Source organism: Paramormyrops kingsleyae, chromosome 15 (assembly GCF_048594095.1).
Source record: "Paramormyrops kingsleyae isolate MSU_618 chromosome 15, PKINGS_0.4, whole genome shotgun sequence".
Classification (NCBI taxonomy): domain Eukaryota; kingdom Metazoa; phylum Chordata; class Actinopteri; order Osteoglossiformes; family Mormyridae; genus Paramormyrops; species Paramormyrops kingsleyae.
Window position 1 is genome coordinate 12,675,906 of NC_132811.1, and position 18,948 is coordinate 12,694,853.

An 18,948-nucleotide genomic window follows, 5' to 3' on the forward strand; every position below is an offset into this window, starting at 1 on the left:
GCAGGATCTGTAAGATGGGAACGAGGTGGAAGGAAAGGCCTCTGAACTTCGCGTAACATCACGTAATAGCAGAAACACTATTAGTGTAGGCACTCAGCCATGGCCCTCAACTTCTGCAGCAGGAACATTGCTGAGAGTAGGGGCCTATATGTATACCGTGGGCCGGGAGATTCAGCTAGCCGTGATGATAATGCTTTTCTAATCTGGTAGAGCTGGTTATAGACATTAGGGGGTTCACTGGCCCTTTAGGGGATGTCTACATTTTCCATCTAGGAGTGATAATATAAACTTAAGAACATGGCAGTAGAGAGTGGAAAAAAGTTTCATAGTTCTCTGTCTAGTCCTTATGAGCAAAGTTTAATGAGGTATTTATGGTCTAGAGGAGATCTTATGAGTAACACATGAAACACATGGAGGGCATGGGTGTGTCAGGGGAAGCCCATCTACTCATTATGTTTTAATTATCTAATACCTTTTAGATAGCAGGTTCAGCCAGTCCCTGCAGCAACGAGGGGATCAGGACATTGCTCCAGGGCCCAACCAGGGCTGCACTGGCCATCTGGCCTACTGGGCACCTTCCCAGTGGGACGATGGGTATGTGAGTTGGCACACTCAGCAAAATCTGGCATGGGGAACCCCAAAGTCCAGAGCCAAATTTTAATTCCACTATAGCCTTGGGCCGAACAATAACAACTCCCTACTAACTATGAGATTTGAACCAGCAACCTTCTGATCATGTCCTACTAGCCATGGGATTTGAACCAGCAACCTTCTGATCAGCCCCTACTATGTGATTTTGAACCAGCAACCTTCTGATCATCCCCTACTAGCCATGGGATTTGAACCCACAACCATCTGATCATCCCCTATTAGCCATCGGATTTCAATCAGCAACCTTATGATCATGGGCACAGTCACTTAACCCCATGAGCCACACACCATTGTGCTCATGTTTTTGTTAATAATTAGGAGTGTAAAGTTCGCTGTATACATTAGAAGAAGCGATGGTCCATTTTTTGCGACTTCATTAGCTTAACTCAGAGAGCAAAATAGTTTAATTTGTTGCTTGGGTACCCCCCCCCAACATTGGGTACCCCCCTGAGGACCCTCATCTCCATGTCCTGTGCCTCTGCTCGTCATCCAGAAGAGCCAAAGTCCTTACCAAACCTACAGCTTAGGACCTGAAATTCACTTTATTCTGCTTTTAAACACAAAGATAAAGACATGGGTTTGGACTGCAGGCAGCCGCTGTGCTGTTAGCACACGTGTCTCCAGAAAGTGAGCTACACTATTATGTTAATAGGCATGGCGGTCGGCTTTATAACCACATTGGGATATATGAAAAGGCAAGTCCATGAGATTAGGGTCACAGCAAGGATTATTATTGCACAGCCTTTCAAATTATATTGCAGTTTTGGATATTTGGGCAGCTTTATCTAAAGCTTTCACCACTGTGATCCAATTCATATTTAATGGAATAAATTATCACTTATTAAAGTTGTCAGACTATATCTATTGATGTGATAGGTCAACCAGCAGAATTCTGATATGAAGTACTCTGTAAGTTTGTACTTATATAGGAATGTGAATTTTTATTTTTTTTTAGTTTTTCATTTATTCGATTTCTTGGTTTCTTGTAAGCACGTTAAACAGCACGTAACAGACTGTTGATTGAAAACCTGGACTCACAGAGCAGATGCCGGCATATTTAATCATCTGCCATGTAGCCTCATGTGTCTCGAAGGGTGTCGCAGGGTCTGACCCTGACAAGCTTGAGCCACAGACTACAGCTCACTGACAGAATAGCCAATGTGCTTTAATTCCCAGGACACCACTGGGTCAACCGAAGATCATCTGTAAACAAAACCTGACGTGAGTACATGATGTCACATGAAAGTCAGTCGCCTTTTACAATCTAGGGGCAATTCTAGGATCTTTTCAGGTTTGGCAGGGGGCATCTGACGGGCCATAATTCATGCAGAGGGGCCAATCTTATCATTAGCCAATGATATGTTTCAAAATAGTGAGTGATAGGGAAGGGGGCCAATCAGCTTTCAGCTAGGGTGAGTCCCCTGTGGCCCTGCCCCTTTGTATTCCTCTGCATACATTGCAGAACTACAAAAATAATGAGACAAAGTGTCCTTACTGTACTATAAGGTCAAAATGATCCCGGGTGCTAGCGGCCGCTCTGTGTGGAAGGTAGTTGATTAGAAGGTGCTGTAAGTTACTGAGGTTATGTTGTGAGCATCTCCTACCATGAAGACAATCTGTGACAGTAAAGAATTGCAATTTTATTGCAGCATGTGGGAAATGTTGACAATGTTTGATATGGTGTAACAGGTGGGTTGGGGAGTGAGTCAGCAGCACCACAGCAGAGCTCTGTGTCAGGGCAGGGCATGCATCCTGCACCCGCCAGGTCTCCTAACCTGCGTCCCTCCCCATCAGGCTGCTGCTGATGATGGGGGTGCTCTTCTGCTGTGGAGCCGGCTTCTTCATCCGCAGACGGTCCTACCCGTCGCCCGTCAGTGAAGAGCCTGCCTTCAACGTGTTCTTCACCAGACAGCCTGTCTCCACCCCAGGTGAGCAGGGATCTGGCCGTCACACCAGCCGTGCATCTGACACTGTGAGAGCCCCCCCCCCAAACTCACTGTGAGAGCCCCCCCCCCCAAACTCACTGTGAGACCCCCCCCCCCCCAAACTCACTACATCCTCCCACCAGTTTTGTTATAGTTTTGATTTTTTTTATTTAGTTTTTATTTTTATATTATTTACAGATCTTATTTAGAATCCAATTTATTTATCATTAATTTACACTGTGATTATATTGGTTTTTATTAGTTTTTAGTTTGAACAGTATTTCTGTTCAGTTTTATATATTTTAAGATGAGGAAATGTTTTATTAATCCCAGGGTGAAATTATTTTAGTTTCAATTTCAGCTTAAGTCGTTTTATTTCTAAGGATACACTGAAAGAGCCATTTTATGTGCCTGATTTTTTGAGAATCCTACGTGAATAAGCAGCGCACATTATGCAGTGATGTCCTCAAAATGGGCAAAACATGTTCCAGGTCTTATTACTGGTCATAAAAATGAACAAATCATTACTAAATCTACATAGTATTCGAAGCAGTTTTCGAGGCAATAGTTTTAGTTTTTGTTTAGATGTAGTTTTTTATTTGACTTTTGTATCTTATTCTATTTCAGTTTATGAAAATGTTTTCTTAGTTTTAGTTGACCATAACTGGATGCCTCGAAGCGCCAAGACCTCTGGTATCGTCCCTGCGGTATCGTCACTGCGGTATCGTCACTGCTATATTTATATACCGGTGCTATGCAGAAGCACCAATACTAACATGCCGGAAGCCAATTTTGCCATCCCATGCACCCAGATAGCTCTGTAGCAGCTGCTACCTGAAGCTAGTTAATCCACCATCACACTTAAATCCCTCCTGCGTGGTGGAATGACTACGTTACCGTGGCGAGATTTTGTCACGGTTTTCGGTGACGTACTTCATCCCCAAACTTTTCCTGACAGTTGGCTGAACCACTCTGAAGAGCCGTAACAGATGAAACTTAACGTAACGAAACCGAGGCCTCGTAGGTGGGGACTCGTTGCGTTTTTATTTTTATACCTGCCTGTCATCCCTGATTCCGTCCGTGCTCACGGTATGATTCTTTCGATCCAGCTCCGTCACGTCTGCGAGTGTGTGGGCTCCCCGTCGCTGCCCCCCCACCTGATCGACATGTAATGTCATTGAAACAACCCCCCCCCCCCACCGCCAGCTAAGGATACCGAGGGATAATTACCATTCAAGGCCAGCATGCAGTCACCCCCATTACTGTACCACAGGCTGCGATTACATGATGCTGGCGAGGTCTCGGCGTTTGCAAGATGCCAAGGAAGCTGAAGGAATTGCTGTTATTGGCTGTTAGCCGCGGTGAGGGGTCCAGACAAATGGAGAGGCTGAGAACAGATGAATAAAGGAAAAACAAGGTTTTTCAGTCAGGATTGACAACTACCGGCTAAGGGAAATCTGTTTCATCTGTTATGCAGTCAGTTCGGCAAGCCGGCACCAGGTGATGCTCTGCAAAACCAACAACGCATTTGCTAGCGTGTAGAATACAAAACATAGGATTCACTTTGAGTGTGCATCACGTATGAGGATGGCAGGATGATTATCTGGAGTTTAGGGAGGATCCCATGGTCCACAGAATGTAAACGCTACAACACAGGCGAGTCTTCCAGAATAATTAGCAAGCCAGTTAAATAGACAACACAGAACTTCGCAGTGAGAATTTCAAGCATTTCATCCATCCATCTTACTTAGGGTGGTGCCGGAAGTCAGTACAAGCTGGATGATGTGTCGGTTCTGTAGGTGAAACACACACACTGCAGATAATTCAGAGATGCCAGCTGAGATAAGGGTATGGGGGCAGAACCCTGCATGGCACGAATGGGGAACAAGAAAACTCCTCCCCCAGAGCAGGGGTGGGGCTTGAACCCTCAATCCCAGAATTAGTAAGGTAGCACTACTAAACACTGAGCCACCTGAGGAAATAGTTGTTTGTGCTTTTAAACACCAAGGTTATGGGTTCGCATCCCATGCCCAACTGTCAGATGCAGAATGTACATATTTCCCAGTGTTTTGACATAGATTTGCTTCTACAATATAAGAATGAATTAACTAATTAATTGGTATCTGTAAATTACCCATCGCGTGAGAGCCCTGTGATGAATAGGCATCCCATCCAGGGTGCCCCCCTCCACTTCCTAGGACAGGATTCCAGCTCCTCTGGATTCCCCCCACAGCCCAAAAACATGCTGAGGCTAATTGGAGTTACCAAATTACCCCATAGGTGTGTGTGTGTGGGTGAATGGTGTGTGTGAGTGGATGGTGTGTGTGTGCCCTGTGAGGGGTTGGCACCCCATCCTGGGTTGTTCTCTGCCTTGCTTCCGTAGCCTCTGGGATAGGCTCCAGATCCCCAGCGGACCCTGAATAGGTTAAGCGGTTACAGCGAATGGGTGGATGGATGGATAGTGGATTCTGGCTCAGTGCAACATATGAACAACAGACGATTAAGGACAGCAGTCCATGTGGGACTGGATGGGAACTGGAGAATATGCAGTTTCCACACAGACAAAGCTGCTCAAGAATTAAACCCCCAGCCCTGGGGGTATGAGGCCACAGTGCTAATCACTGAGCCCCTGCATGCTGAAGTTCATACATTTTTGATATATAAATTAGATTTGTTAATATAATAAAATAGTGATATTTTAGTGTAGGTGTCTCCAACTCCAGTCCTGGAGAGCTACTATCCAGTAGATTTTCTATCCTACCTGAGTTCTGATGAGCCAGACCTGTTCCTGGTATTTACCTGAGAACAGCTGTGGTTCATCAGACGCCAAGTAGGATAGAAAACCTACTGGACAGCAGCTCTCCAGGATTGGAGTTGGAGACGCCTGTTTTAGTGAAATTTATATGCTGAAATTTTAATTTTCTTTTTGTAGATGGTAGTTTTTTTATAAGAGCAAGCCAACATGTTGGAGAGGTGCCGTAAATTTTCCATCCTTGTTAAAACAGCAAAATTGATGGAAAATGACATTTAAAGAGACCAAATTGAAAGAGCCCGGGTGTTTCAAAAGCTATTTAAAAATATTTTCCCCAAAATGCTTTTCACATGCGCCATTATGTGAAAGCTGAGATGCTGGGGGGCAGCTCAGTGGGTAGCTCTGCTGTGTGTGTCTGGGAGGGGGGGGTTATATATATATATTCCAACCCCATTTCCTAAAGAAGTAGGGACGCTCTGAAAAAACGTAAGAATGCAATGATTTACTAATCATATAAACCCGTACTTAAATGACAAACAAGCAAAGACAACATATCAAATTTTGAAACTGAGAAGTTTTATTGTTTTATGATTTATACTGTACCATGATGTTTGGGCCACATAATGTACACCCCCATCTCCAAACGTCCCCACACTGTGATAAAAACCTGTTATTTTGACCTTGGGGGGGACCATGTTTTTTTTGTCCCCACAAGTGGAAACTCAATTTAATAAAAGTCTGTGACTGCAATCAAAAAATCTTGCATTTTGTTCGGTTACTTATGGTTAAGGTTAGCGCTGGGTAGGGGGTAAGGTTGTCATTCTTGGGACTAGGGTTTTGCCTACAGAAATGAATGGAGAGTCCCCACAGAGATATGAATGTTGTGTGTGTGCGTGTGTGTGTGGTGTATGGTGTGTGTGTGGTGTGTGTGTGTGTGTGGTGTGTGTGTGTGTGTGTGTGTGGTGTGTGTGTGTGTGGTGTGTGTGTGTGTGTGTGGTGTGTGTGTGTGGTGTGTGTGTGTGTGTGGTGTGTGTGTGTGGTGTGTGTGTGTGTCCAAAAGCATCATATCTGTGAAATGTATTTACTAGATGGTCCTTAAGTTTGATCAGTGACTCATGTCCCATGACTCTGTCCAGGAGAAAGTGGGTGAATGGACGGATGGATGGATGGATGGATCGACGGATGGGCGTATATGGACGTATGGATGGATAGATGGTTTCCAATATATTGATTTGTGGCAAGATTAATATTATATACTTAAAACAGCAATAGTTAAACTATTCAACTGCAGTATTCTCTTGGACAGATTTTTTTCAATAAGTGTCCTATCCAAATTAGTTCAGCTTATCCCAAATTCAGCTTAGCATTGTCACAGCTCGACTCGAGGGCAGGCGTTTTGGGTGAAACAAAAGGGGCTTTATTAGAACAAAACTAAACAAACAGGGACTGGAAATGATCTGGACCATGAGGGATCAAAACAAGAAGGCTAGATATGGGAAGGACACAAGCTGACAGGCGGAGCAACATTAATGACCAGACTAGCAAGGACGAGACAAACAGGTACTTAAACATATAGATTAATGCGGGGCAACAAACATCAAGTGTGGCTCATCAGGGTCACATGTGGAAGGAGACAGGAGGGTCAGGCGGACATGGCCGGCAGGATGTGACAACCCTGAAAATATTTACTTTAAACCCTGATTAGTAGCACTGATGAGCTTTCTACGGTTCTGTAGAGTATAACATACTCTGTAATGGCAGTGCTGAGCTTTGTAGGGTACTGTACAGTATAAGATACTCTGTAATGGCAGTGATGAGCTTTATAGAGTACTGTATAGCACAACATACTCTGTAATGGCAGTGATGAGCTTTGTAGGGTACTGTACAGTATAAGATACTCTGTAATGGCAGTGATGAGCTTTATAGAGTACTGTATAGTATAACATACTCTGTAATGACAGTGATGAGCTTTATAGAATACTGTATAGTATAACATACTCCCCAGAGGTTTAAACCCATGTGGCACCAGAGTCAAGCTTCACTACCAGTATCCCCCCCACCAACAAAATCAGGGACCCCACCCCACCTCGGGAAAGATGGAACGATTAAACTTATTTGGCTGATCAATCCTCCAGTGTCATAATCCCTTCCCCGTCGCCAAATTTTACCAGCAGCCACGGCAGCTGATTAGTGTATTAATGGCGTTGAATCATTTTTAATTTTCCCTCATTTCTGGTCACATGTCTCTTCCCCGAGTGAGCAATCTTTCACCATGTATGACGTGGACAGGATCACACGGATTCCGCCATGCCCATAACGAAGGCCCGCCGCCTCGTTCGTTCCATCCCCCCCCCCCGACTGCACCATCTGCACAGACACTGTGTCCAGGCCTCGTCCACATGCTGCCGTGTGCTTTAATAGGAGAGAGCAGATTACATTCTGCTGCCGTTGCAGTACGGAAAGCCTGTGAGTCACGGATAAATTCCAGAGTGTGCCGTTTGATTAATGCTCGCAGCACCACTTCTCCTGCCTTTATACCCTCCTTGAGTTATGCATTTGGGTTGCATAGTTGATATGGATTAAATGCAGGACATGTGTACGAAAAGTATCAGTGGTTTATACTGTAACAGTGTGTATTTTCTGCAGGAAAGGCACTGGTCCTTAGGACTAAAAAACTGTCACACTGAGACTTACAAAAGTGGTTTGCCTGCTTCCCTGTGGCTTACAAACCCAAGTCAAACCTTCACTGCTTTTAAAAAGAAAAATATTTCTGAAGAAAGTTAACCTGCATTCTCCAAAAATCACAATGAGTTCCCGATGTGACTGTCATGTCAAAACTTTCACAGCCAAAGAGAATAACCTATTCTCCCTGAAGACTATCCAGGGGAAAGTCAAACAGATAGAAAAAAATTTAAATACTCATAATCCTGTTATCAGGATAATCCTGTTATATAAATGTAAACACAGTGATTAAAGCTTGTAATTGCATCCCATTGGCTAAACTAATCACGATCCCCATCCGGATTATCCATCTTTAAGGAGGATAGAGGTAAACCAAGACAGCAGAGCGAGCTGTAGCCTCCTACCGTACCCACCGGTGTATTTATCTGTGCTGCTGTGTGAGGCACCAGGATGTAGTGCTGGGAAGATGCTGAGGAACTGGAGAAGGATGTGTGAACGCAGTATTAGCATTTCAGTCATATCCATGTGCAGACTGATCCTCTGTCTGCCATCAGCGATGAGCGTCTTTCCCTGCACTTGGCAGCTCCTCCAGCGCCCCCCCCTCTCCCTAGAAACCCTGGAAATTTATGAAAAGGGGGGTTATGCCTGTACTGGGGGGGTTCTGATTTTACTGAATGTGAAGGGGAACTCAGCATTTAAACCAGTGGCAGATCCTGGCAAGGGCAAGGTGGGCAATTTCTGGACCACTGAGCGGGCACCAATTTAGCTAACTGTGAGCACCAAACTGCCCCCCCGCCCCCCCCCACAATAAAGTTAACCACAGCTTGGTGGGGGAGGCACTGGTAGTGAAGCTTGACTATGGTGCCACATGGGTTTAGACCACTGATTTCAACTAATTAATTTATTTGGGGGGGGGTCGCTAAAGTCTCCCTAAAATAGCCCTAGTGACGATCCTTTGCCTGTCACCGCAGCCACCCAAGCAATAGTCCCCCTCTCCTCCTCATATACTGGCACGGCTCCGGGTTCGAGCAGGCCCAAATCCCATCAGCTTACTTACTACTTCGCACATCGTCTGTTGTGATGGATAGTCCAGTCTGGGTGCCGTGCCTGAAATGCAGTGACTATTTTTTTTTTGGGGGGGGGGGGCGCAGGGGGGGACACACTAAAAAAAAGGGATTCATATTTTCCTGCTTCAGCACTTTCAGTGGCTCAGGAACACTTGTTAATATTACCTCTGAATAAGTGTAATACTCCAGAGGAAAAAATGCAATAAAAAAAACTGCCACGATCAGATGGTTCTGCAATCCCACTTCTGCTTTAGGGATCTCAGCCTTTCTTACGATCCTCCTGTAGGAAAACAGGAGCCTGGCAGATTTCTCTTGTTTCTAGTCTGACTTTAATTATAACTTTAATTATAACAGTTAGTCATGTAGAAAATTGCTTGATGGACTTAGGTTTGTTTTTTTTTGTTTTTTTCTATCAATTTTTTTTAAGTTTTAAAATCTGAAGAATACACTGAATTAGCTCAGGGTACATTTGCTTGTAGTTGATTAATACAATTATATACAAAATGATTTATTAGTGCCCGGTATTACACTGACAAGTCCCAACTTTAAGAATCGCCAGTGTTATTCGTGGTGATTATAAATGCATATGAATTCCAGTATGTCACGCGTGCCAGTGACGTGTCATTACGGCTGAAATTCTCGAGGACGTTTTTGGCAAGGCAAACGGAAGACTGTCTGCATGTCAACAGCAGGCAGAACTCAAAACACCCTTCGGGGAGTATGGCAGAGAGAGAGAGTAGTCAAAGTGATGTGTCCTCGAGGGGATTGGCTGTAATTGCTGATTGACATCCAGCTGAGCAAACTGACAGCACCCCACCGCTCTCAGGGGCGGGGAGATGCCATGCCAGGGAGATTGCCCATTTAAGGTTCCCCATCCACTATGGCAGCCTTCCATCCTCTGCTACTGCTCTTCAGCACCCATTAAGTCAATTATACTTTGTTTTTCTGGTGAGGGACAGCAGGGGCGAGTAACCCCTTGTCGTACCGTGACCTCTCAATCAGGAATGATTTAACACAGCTGACACTGTCTGTCCACCTCCCCGCTAACGAGTTAACAAGCCAAGCTCAGGCCCAGGGTATCGAAAGACGGCGCTAATGACTCTAGCGGCGCTTACTCCCCGGGTCACAAATGCTGCCATTTGTCAGAAAGGCATCCCCGCTTCTATTTAGGCTTGGGGGGCTCCAGCCTCCTGGGTTTCAAACACACTGATTGGGCGCGAACTTGACGGCATGTTTCAAAAAGTAAACAGGGAAACACCTTTGAACGATGCTTTAAAGACAGCTTTACCCAGGCCAAATTCACTTGTGCAAAGTTAGGCAAAGTTTGTTTTTTTCGTGCTTGAACTCAAGGACACCAAAAAGGGGGGGGCGGGTTAGGACCAAGGTGCCCCAGGGGCCCAATATGATACTGTATGTTTCCATGGGGCCCAAAATCTCTAGTGGATGCCCCACCTGTGCTTATGTAGAGGCTAAGATGGAAAAGCCTCTTGTCCAGGGCCTTGAGCTGTATGGGGCCCAGTTTTTTCCCCCTCATTGATACAGCATAATTTTTTTCTGCCCTAATTCAGTCCTGGATAAGCATTGTGAAGCCTATAGCTGAATTTGCCGTCAAAACGCAGTGGAAGGAAAAATAACCCACAAGTACTTTTCTAACCGTCTATAACCATTTACTGTGGATGCCTTACGTTGGCTTGTTACTTGTTGCTCTTCAGCAGTGGAAAAAAAAAAAGTGCTGCACGATGGCGCTCGCATGACAGCGTGAGCAGATGGACAGATGCAGGCAGCAGACTGTGAGCTGAAGTACTCCACCATCACCTTGTGACACTATTTTTGTGTGTGTTGTTGGTCCAACTATGAGAAACTTTCAAAGCCCTAATGTAAAAGGTCTGATTTAAAGGGAATGCTCTTTGGTCGTAATGTAATTGCCAGTCTATGTTTAATATATCTATACATACCTATCGTTAACTCTGAAATGACTCCCTATTAGAAATAAAGGTGTATTTCTTATTTATTTTTGATGGATATGGATGGTTAAGCCTTAAAGGCTTAAAATTTCTTGTCAATGAACTACATAACGGAAGAAAACAAAAATCATGCATGGGCCAATTAATACAGAAAATTATATAGACCGCAATTCTAACCCAGATGAAAGGTCTCAGAAGGTGATTGATGGGTAGATGGATAGATATATTGTGAGCCTGTGAGAGGTAGAGAAATTGCATGGAGCTGGATACAGGTAACCGCTGGTGTTCCCATGACAACTGATCACCAGGCTGCCACGCAGTGTTAACAAAACCCAGGTGACCCTGATTAAACTAATTGACTCATTAGGATGTTATATAAAGGATCAGCTGGGAGGATGGCGCCACCATGTGTTCAGCATGCGTAGGGTTTAGTTCACGGTAGATATCTGATTATAGTTTTCAGATTGCCTTTCAACGGCATGTTGTTTTATAGCTTGAATAATAATAATCTTTCTACCTTCCTACTATATACATCCACTATCTGTTTTTTATGTATGTCTTACCTATTTTTGATGGATACGTACAGCTTAAGCCTTAATGCAGCACGTGTGCTGACATTGGCCAAAGATTGTCAGCTTATGAAAATGAATACAGAAAATTATACAGATCGCAATTCTCACCCACATTAAAGATCTCGGAATGCAGTTCGATGGATGGATAGATATACACTGATTTACTCATTTATTTTCTTGCTAATTTTCTCTTCTACTGCCACAGTTCCAGTTTGCTATGTTTTCATATTTCAGGACTTGATAGCAACTATGTTTGTATGTTTGTATGTTTTGGACATCATTATGCAATTAGCCATCATTCGTTTAACCGCAGATTTCCTTTGTAAAAAACCAAGCGAGGGTCATTGTGCATTAAGCGGTCTATTGGTTGCTTTAATCTTAACTTTGATGTTCATATATTCCCACTCTTGTGGAAGCATCTAAGATACACGACTGGAAAACAAAATGTGGTACCGCACTTTATTTTGACTAGCGACTAGGCATGTAATGACATTGTGCAACAATAAACCACAGTACAAATTTATGATGATTCGAATCAAGGAAATAAAAATGAATCGCAATTATTAGGCTGCATGATCTCTTCCTTTTTCCTGGCTGTCTTTGCATTGTTTAGACAGCAGAAGGTGCAAACAGCTAATGCAACCCGTGGAACTGACACTGTGGCAAAATGGTTAAGAAAAGATCTATCTGATATTAACTTACTAATTTTTAATAAAAGAAATATTTTGGTTAATAGGTTATTTTATGCCAACCTTTACAACTGTTTGTAAATAATTATTGTTGGTTAAGAAATTTAAATGGAAGTATTTTTTTAATTTAACAAAAGGAATATTTACGTAGCCGTAGATAGAGTAGGAAAATGTAATTTTTTATTTTTTTTTCCCAAAAACATTGTGGGTGAAAATCATGAGCCCAATATTGTGAATCGAACCAAATGGTGAACTGAGTGAATCATTACTTGCCTACTAGAGACCAATTAGCTTAGCATGTGCTAAAGCACCCATCCCTGTTGCCCCAGGCTGCTCTTAGTCAGCACTCTGTCTTGTAAGCTACATCTCCTACTTCCTGTCAAAAGGCAGGAAGTAACCTGGAAACCGTTCACATTGTGACGACCCAGTTATTCTCATTCGCTGAAGAGCATCTGCTTGATGATGTTGTGTTCCCTGAGGTTTGTGTGCTTGTTGACTGGCTGTTTTTTTTTGGGGGGGGGCACACAGGGTCACAGCCTCCTGGGATGCAGACCTACGGTGACCCAAGCAACGTCATGGTACCACCCCTGGCCCCCGCCTACCAGGTGCAGCCAAGCTCCGCCCACATGATGGCTTCTTACCCGCCTCCCCCATCCTACTGCAACCACTCACCCCCGCCCTACGAGCAGGTCTTCTCAACCCCAGAGAAGAAGTAACGTCTCCTCAGGCTCCGGCGATTGATCGACGTGTCCCAGCCTCTCTCTCTTTCTTTCGTCTGATTGGATAGCTCATCGCCGGGAAGGAGGGTCGCGATGATCCCCCCAAATGTAACGAGTGCCTGTCACCCCCCCCAGCCTTCCCGAGCATAGTGCCCCCAAACACGAAAACCGGGAAAACCACCGGAGGTCACATGACACCCAAGCCTGGATGTGAAATTCCTTCTGTGCTTATAATGAGACTGTTGAATGCATTTTTTTTCCATTGTTCTCTTAATTTCACATTAAACCCAATTTAGTCTTTTCAAATCGGTCTGTTTATGGTGACATCTTAGTCGATTTCTCACACTCCCGCTAACAAGCTTGCATCATTGTGTTAATGGGTAGGATTGACCTGGTTTTACCTGAAAACTAGACTATTGCTTAGGTGACTCAAGTAATCTGCCGATCCCTCCTGTCTGGGTAGTGTGTACACACATCAGCATGAGTGTATGAGTGTGTTTGTGTATGAGAATTGTGCTACTGTGTCTGACAGAAGATTAAAATGGCGGGAAAATATGCTCAGTGCAGGATAGCGGTTGTGCCGAAGAAGACGACAGCTTTAATGTAATCATGGCGAGTGACGTCAACGGTGTTTCCACCGGCGTGGCTCGGCCCCCGGTCTCCGAGCAGATGGCTTCGCTCCAGGAGGTAAACGCTCCGCTAGCAGCAGCTCAAATTAGGGCTGAAATCGCGCGTTTCGTCTCCACCTTCCGGCAATGCGCGAGAAGGAAATTATCCATGGAGCACATTTTGGTGTTATGAAGCAAACGATCATTTACCAAAAGAGGCGCGGCTGCAAGCACCATTCGCCAGTGGGAGAAGCACATGAGGATTCCAATCAGGCTGAGGGTTATTTGGAGGCAATAAAGTGTGCAAAGAAGACCAGAGGTTGTGGGAATTGGGAAACTATTTTACAGAGAAAACACTGCAGGACGCCAAAGGGAACAACAACAAAGCAGGCAGGTCTCAGAAAAACAAGAGTCATTTACGCAGTTAAAGGTCCCCGCAGAGTTTGGAGGTCCGGCTTGTCTGCTTGCGATTAACTGACCGACTTCTGAGTTCACAGGCCTCTGATGTACAGGAATATAAAATGAAATAATTTGCAGACACGGTAGAGTTGTGACAGTACCTTTATTTTGCACTTTTGCTGCAAGCAGAGAGAGAATTCTGGCATTTTTCAAAGGATACTACAAGAGCTGAAAATCTGTGCGCTGGACAGTGAATTAAGTGTTTCACAGGGTACTGTGGCCTGATGTCGATATGTATTCAAATGCCTGCAGTTGGATCGTGTAATAAATGCAACAGTTTGGATGATAGTCTGTGACCTGATCCCTCTTAAAATCTCTAGGCCAGGCGTCTCCAACTCCAGTCCTGGAGAGCTGCTATCCAGTAGGTTTTCTATCCTACTTGGCTTCTGATGAACCAAACCTGTTCTCAGGTAAATACCAGGAACAGGTCTGGCTCATCAGAACTCAGGTAGGATAGAAAGTCTACTGGATAGTAGCTCTCCAGGACTGGAGTTGGAGACCCCTGCTCTAGGCTGTGTGTTTTTAAGCTGAAGACAAAAGCTTTAATTAACAAAAAAAAAGAAACGCAGAAAATCATCAGAAAGTGTTGCTGATATGGTGGCTATTTTTGTTTGGGGGAGATGAAAGGATTTCAGAGATTTATAAACATTCCCTACCAGGGTGTCTGTCAGGAATCAAACTTGTCCCACAATCCTCCCTGTGGTAGTCATCATAGCAATGACACAACACAGCAGGGCTGGACCTGCCTGTTTTAAAATGGTTTGTGTGCAACAATTTAGGGCCCATCAGAACAAAGACCCCTCAGGATTAAATGATTCTACTCAAATTCATTCACCAAAATTACAAAAACACAATTAACCATTAGTCAGACAGAGACTGAATAATTCCTCAGTCTCATATTTACAAAGATAGCATGGTGATTAAAGCAACTACATTTCCATGAATAATTTACAGACCAGGGGGGTGTTCCACAAAGCAGGATTTGTTGCTTAGCCGTATAACTTGTTGAATTTAAGGCAGTCTGGGCAAAATGGGTTTTATCTTCCTCCACTTACACATGATGATCAGACGACCTGAAATCCGACAAGTTATCTGGCTAAGCAACAAATCCTGCTTAGTGGAAAAGCCCCCAGATAAATAACTTTGCTAATGTTAATAGTAACCCAGCTAGCAGTTTAGAGAAGTTACAGTGTATATCATCTATTTTTTGTATAGTACAACGTCATTTTTAAATTACATAAACAAAACCCCAAACAATCCCATAATCCACTGGACATTAATCCAGACTTGGTCCTTTTAAAGGCTGCAAATTGTGTGGCCTCTTTTGTGCTGACACAATTTTTAAAAATGTGTTAGGGAGTTTATGAAAAATATGTAAAATCTTTCATTTTGACCACACATATAATTATGTGTACCATGTTTAACTATGCAACCTGGAAATGGGTTTGGACAGAGGTACTTAAGATTCACCTTCTCTGCTGGTGGAGTGGTGGAATAATCATTGAATTTCTCTGCAAAACAAAACTAACGTTCTGTTTATAAACTAAAAAATAAAGCTCAATTCTTCTAGGGAATAAAAGTCAGTTTGCAAATGTTTCCTTTGCTACCGTAAAAAAAAAGAAAATAAGACAGAGTGAGAAGTGCTTATGTAAACAGTAGCTAATGTACACTCAACTGTCAAACATAAAGAACTGCTGTAATGTGTAATGTGAACATATACGCTCATATACATGCAGTATTTTGCCATATTGAGGCATAATCTTTTTTTTTTCCTGTCTCATTGTTGACACACCACAGCACACAGTGCACAACAATGAAATGTGTCCTCTGCATTTAACCCATATGTGACATCGTGACATAGCAGGGGGCAGCTAATTCAGCACCCGGGGAGCAGTGCTTGGGGTTGGAAAGACATGAGGAAAAACCTTCAGACAGCTCCTACAGCTCAGCAAATAGAGTATTGTTCTAACAACGTGAAAGAGGCATAGGTTCAAATCCACTGAAACATGCCTAAATTGTAATCCTTCCCTGTACTGCGGTCACTTTGGGTGAATGCATATGGTAAATGGACATCATGTGCAGAAGGACCAGTGACCATGCAAAGCACCTTGTGCTTCTCCATCCTACAGCAGCACGTTTCCACACACCCTGATTTACACCCCACCCACAATATGACAGTTTCAAGCAGTTGGCATGGGAGATTCTGGGATTCTTGAAGGGCCACAATTCGTACAAAGGGGGCAACCTTATCTTTAGCCAATGATATGGTATTTTGAATGGGTGAGTGACAGGGGTGGGGGCACTCCGAGGGCCAATCAGCTTTCAGTTAAGGGCAATTGCCCTGTACATGCCTCTGCTGGTTCGGCCCACGTAGCCATCTCTTCAGACTGGAGTCCGAAGGACAAATCTTGACTGACTCCTCAGGACAGGGATCACGATTACGTCAACGGCAGCAGTAGGACTTAATGATTATTATAGCATGGTACTGACCACATGTTACATGGGGTAATGAAAAGGTCTTAAGGTCAAAGACACTGTTAGTTATAACTGATCTGAGCTTAGAAGTGGTTATAATTCATTTAAATAAGGGTAAATCCAAGAGGAAAATGCAGTGTAAAGCAGTTTCAAATGTGTGCATTAGGTGGTCACTCTCGATTTCAAGACCTGGAGAAAGATCAGGTATCACAGTCCCAACGTGCTGGCCTCCATGCATTCAGCTACTGCAGGTCTGTCAACAAAACGGCTGGATCAAAACAAACAAGAACAGAAAAGACTTGAAAGCAAACGGATCGATGGCCAGTGAGTAGACGCGCACCGCAGAGAGCGGGGGACGCTGCACAAGCCAAGGACACGCGGCCCAAAGCCTACTGGAGGAAAACAGGTCAAACCGTGTCTGCAAACAAAGGAAGACAGAATGGAACGGCTTTGTCTCGACTCCCGGAAGTAAAGATATTATCAGACTTAAGATTTAAAGAAACGGCAAAGATTACAAACAGGAAACAACACCTTCACTAAAAAATGAAGCAGACTATAACATGCTGAAAGTTACTAACTAGCAACAATAAATACAAAAGCCTTGAGTGTAGAGAAGTTAATTTGCAATAGGTAATGATGCGGAACCTCACTGCTTATGATAGACATCTAAATGGTTTAAGGAAAAAATGTTTAAGGAAATATAGCATGCGTGCCACTCATGTGGTACATGGGAATAAACGTCCCTCGAGCAAGGCAGTGCATACAATTAGTGGAAGGGGTTTTGCATTTTACTGCGAATAATGCGTCTACCTTTTAAAAGAAGCAAAATAAAGCCATCAAGTCAGATAACCAGTTCCAACATTTGTTTATTTTTTCCCTCCACCAAGTACATGAGTGTGCCGTCCCACAGGTAACCATCTCTGGGATAACATCTCATGTTAACAGTTTAATTTGGAGAATAGTGACGAGTTGGATGGAAGTGCATGGAATGATGCAGCCCGGATGCTGCCACAATCCGGCTCGCTTTCCCGAATTTATGAAGAGATTTGACCAAATCGGACGAGGCTCACGCTTCCCCTCATGTCATCCTTCAGTCGTCCCACCCACCCTTCATGCTTAATTAACGGCATCTGGTTCCCGACTGAATTACGACTGCTCATAATTCTCACCCCCGCCGTCACCTAGACCACCTGTAAAATTCTCAGCTTATTAAAACGTATAAAATATTCGCAATGCCCTCACAAACTTGCTTCTGGACGTCACCGCAGCTACTGGAAAATTACCGGATGTCTGCAAGAAAGTGGGATCTCATCCTCTAAAAGGGGGTTAAATTTCACATCAGCAGCGAGCGGACAGGTCCGGTACACATTTAAATTAAGTCCTCAGCCAGGAGCATGACGAACGGCTCGTTAAAAACGCCTTTGCGGCTATCTTGCCATTCATATATCAGGCTGATGGATTTTTTTCCCCGTGGTCTGAAGCTCTTTGGCTCAGCGTTATAAATCCAAAAGGTGTTGCTATTACACTGCTTAAAACCATGCTGCTTACACCAGTCAACATCAGGGAAAATTCACATTCAGGCTCGCCTCATACACGGGGTTAACATAAATAAATCATCGAGGCATGAAGGCGGGAAAGGCTGATCTCTCTGCTGGACACTCAGATTGGTCTGTTTTAGATCTGAAGATGTGTAAAGCTTTTGAAGAGAAGGAAAAAAGCAAATGTCATTCAGTGAAATTTCAGGACTTTTTTTCTGTCTTGATCCACAACATTTGACCTTTTTCCATCTTTTCAATATCACATATTCCCCGTGAACCAAAATACTGTTTGGATTTGACACACTGTAAACATGGGCAAAATAACAATGCACATATATAACAGTGTTTGCGATTTTTTTATAAGGCAGGCAAAAAAAAAAGCAGGGTTCTGGTTGAAAGATAAATGTCCCCTTCCATTTGGATCCCAGACGCCTTCATCAAAGACTCCAGATTTCGAAAGACCCCGGACTTGCGATTTTCACACTTGTATATAAACAGAGACGAGGGATTGGATGGCAAAAAGGCACCCTAATGCGAAATGCTTGTTTCTTCATATCTCCTATGGACTGAGAAAGCAGGACGCAAGTACCGCACGAGGCTGAGGGGGGGGGCTAACCCGTGACGGATGATTTCAACCGATCGCGGGAGGCGGCACGAGCCACGGTCCGTCACGCGGCCCAGCCGGCACTGCAGCAGTTCTGCACACACTGCAAAAAGCTGCCATTTGAACATTGGACATTCCTTTTTTTTTTTTTTTTTTAATAAATCCAATTATAACTATGCCGCCGCCGTTTCAATCCATCTCCGAAACGAGAGGCAGGCAGCTTGCACGCCACACGCTGATGCC

At 43.9% G+C, this 18,948-nt stretch overlaps 1 protein-coding gene across 1 annotated transcript in view; it reads left to right on the forward strand.

Moving 5' to 3' along the window:
• The window catches only part of vopp1b (VOPP1 WW domain binding protein b), a 228,171-nt gene extending 213,795 nt beyond the window's left edge, over positions 1-14,376 (forward strand). The window contains exons 4-5 of the mRNA XM_072700119.1: positions 2,446-2,579; positions 12,831-14,376. Of these exons, the coding sequence (XP_072556220.1) occupies positions 2,446-2,579; positions 12,831-13,018 (322 nt within the window). The 3' untranslated portion in view covers positions 13,019-14,376. The remainder of the gene's footprint in view (positions 1-2,445; positions 2,580-12,830) is intronic.
• The last annotated feature ends 4,572 nt before the right edge of the window (positions 14,377-18,948 follow it).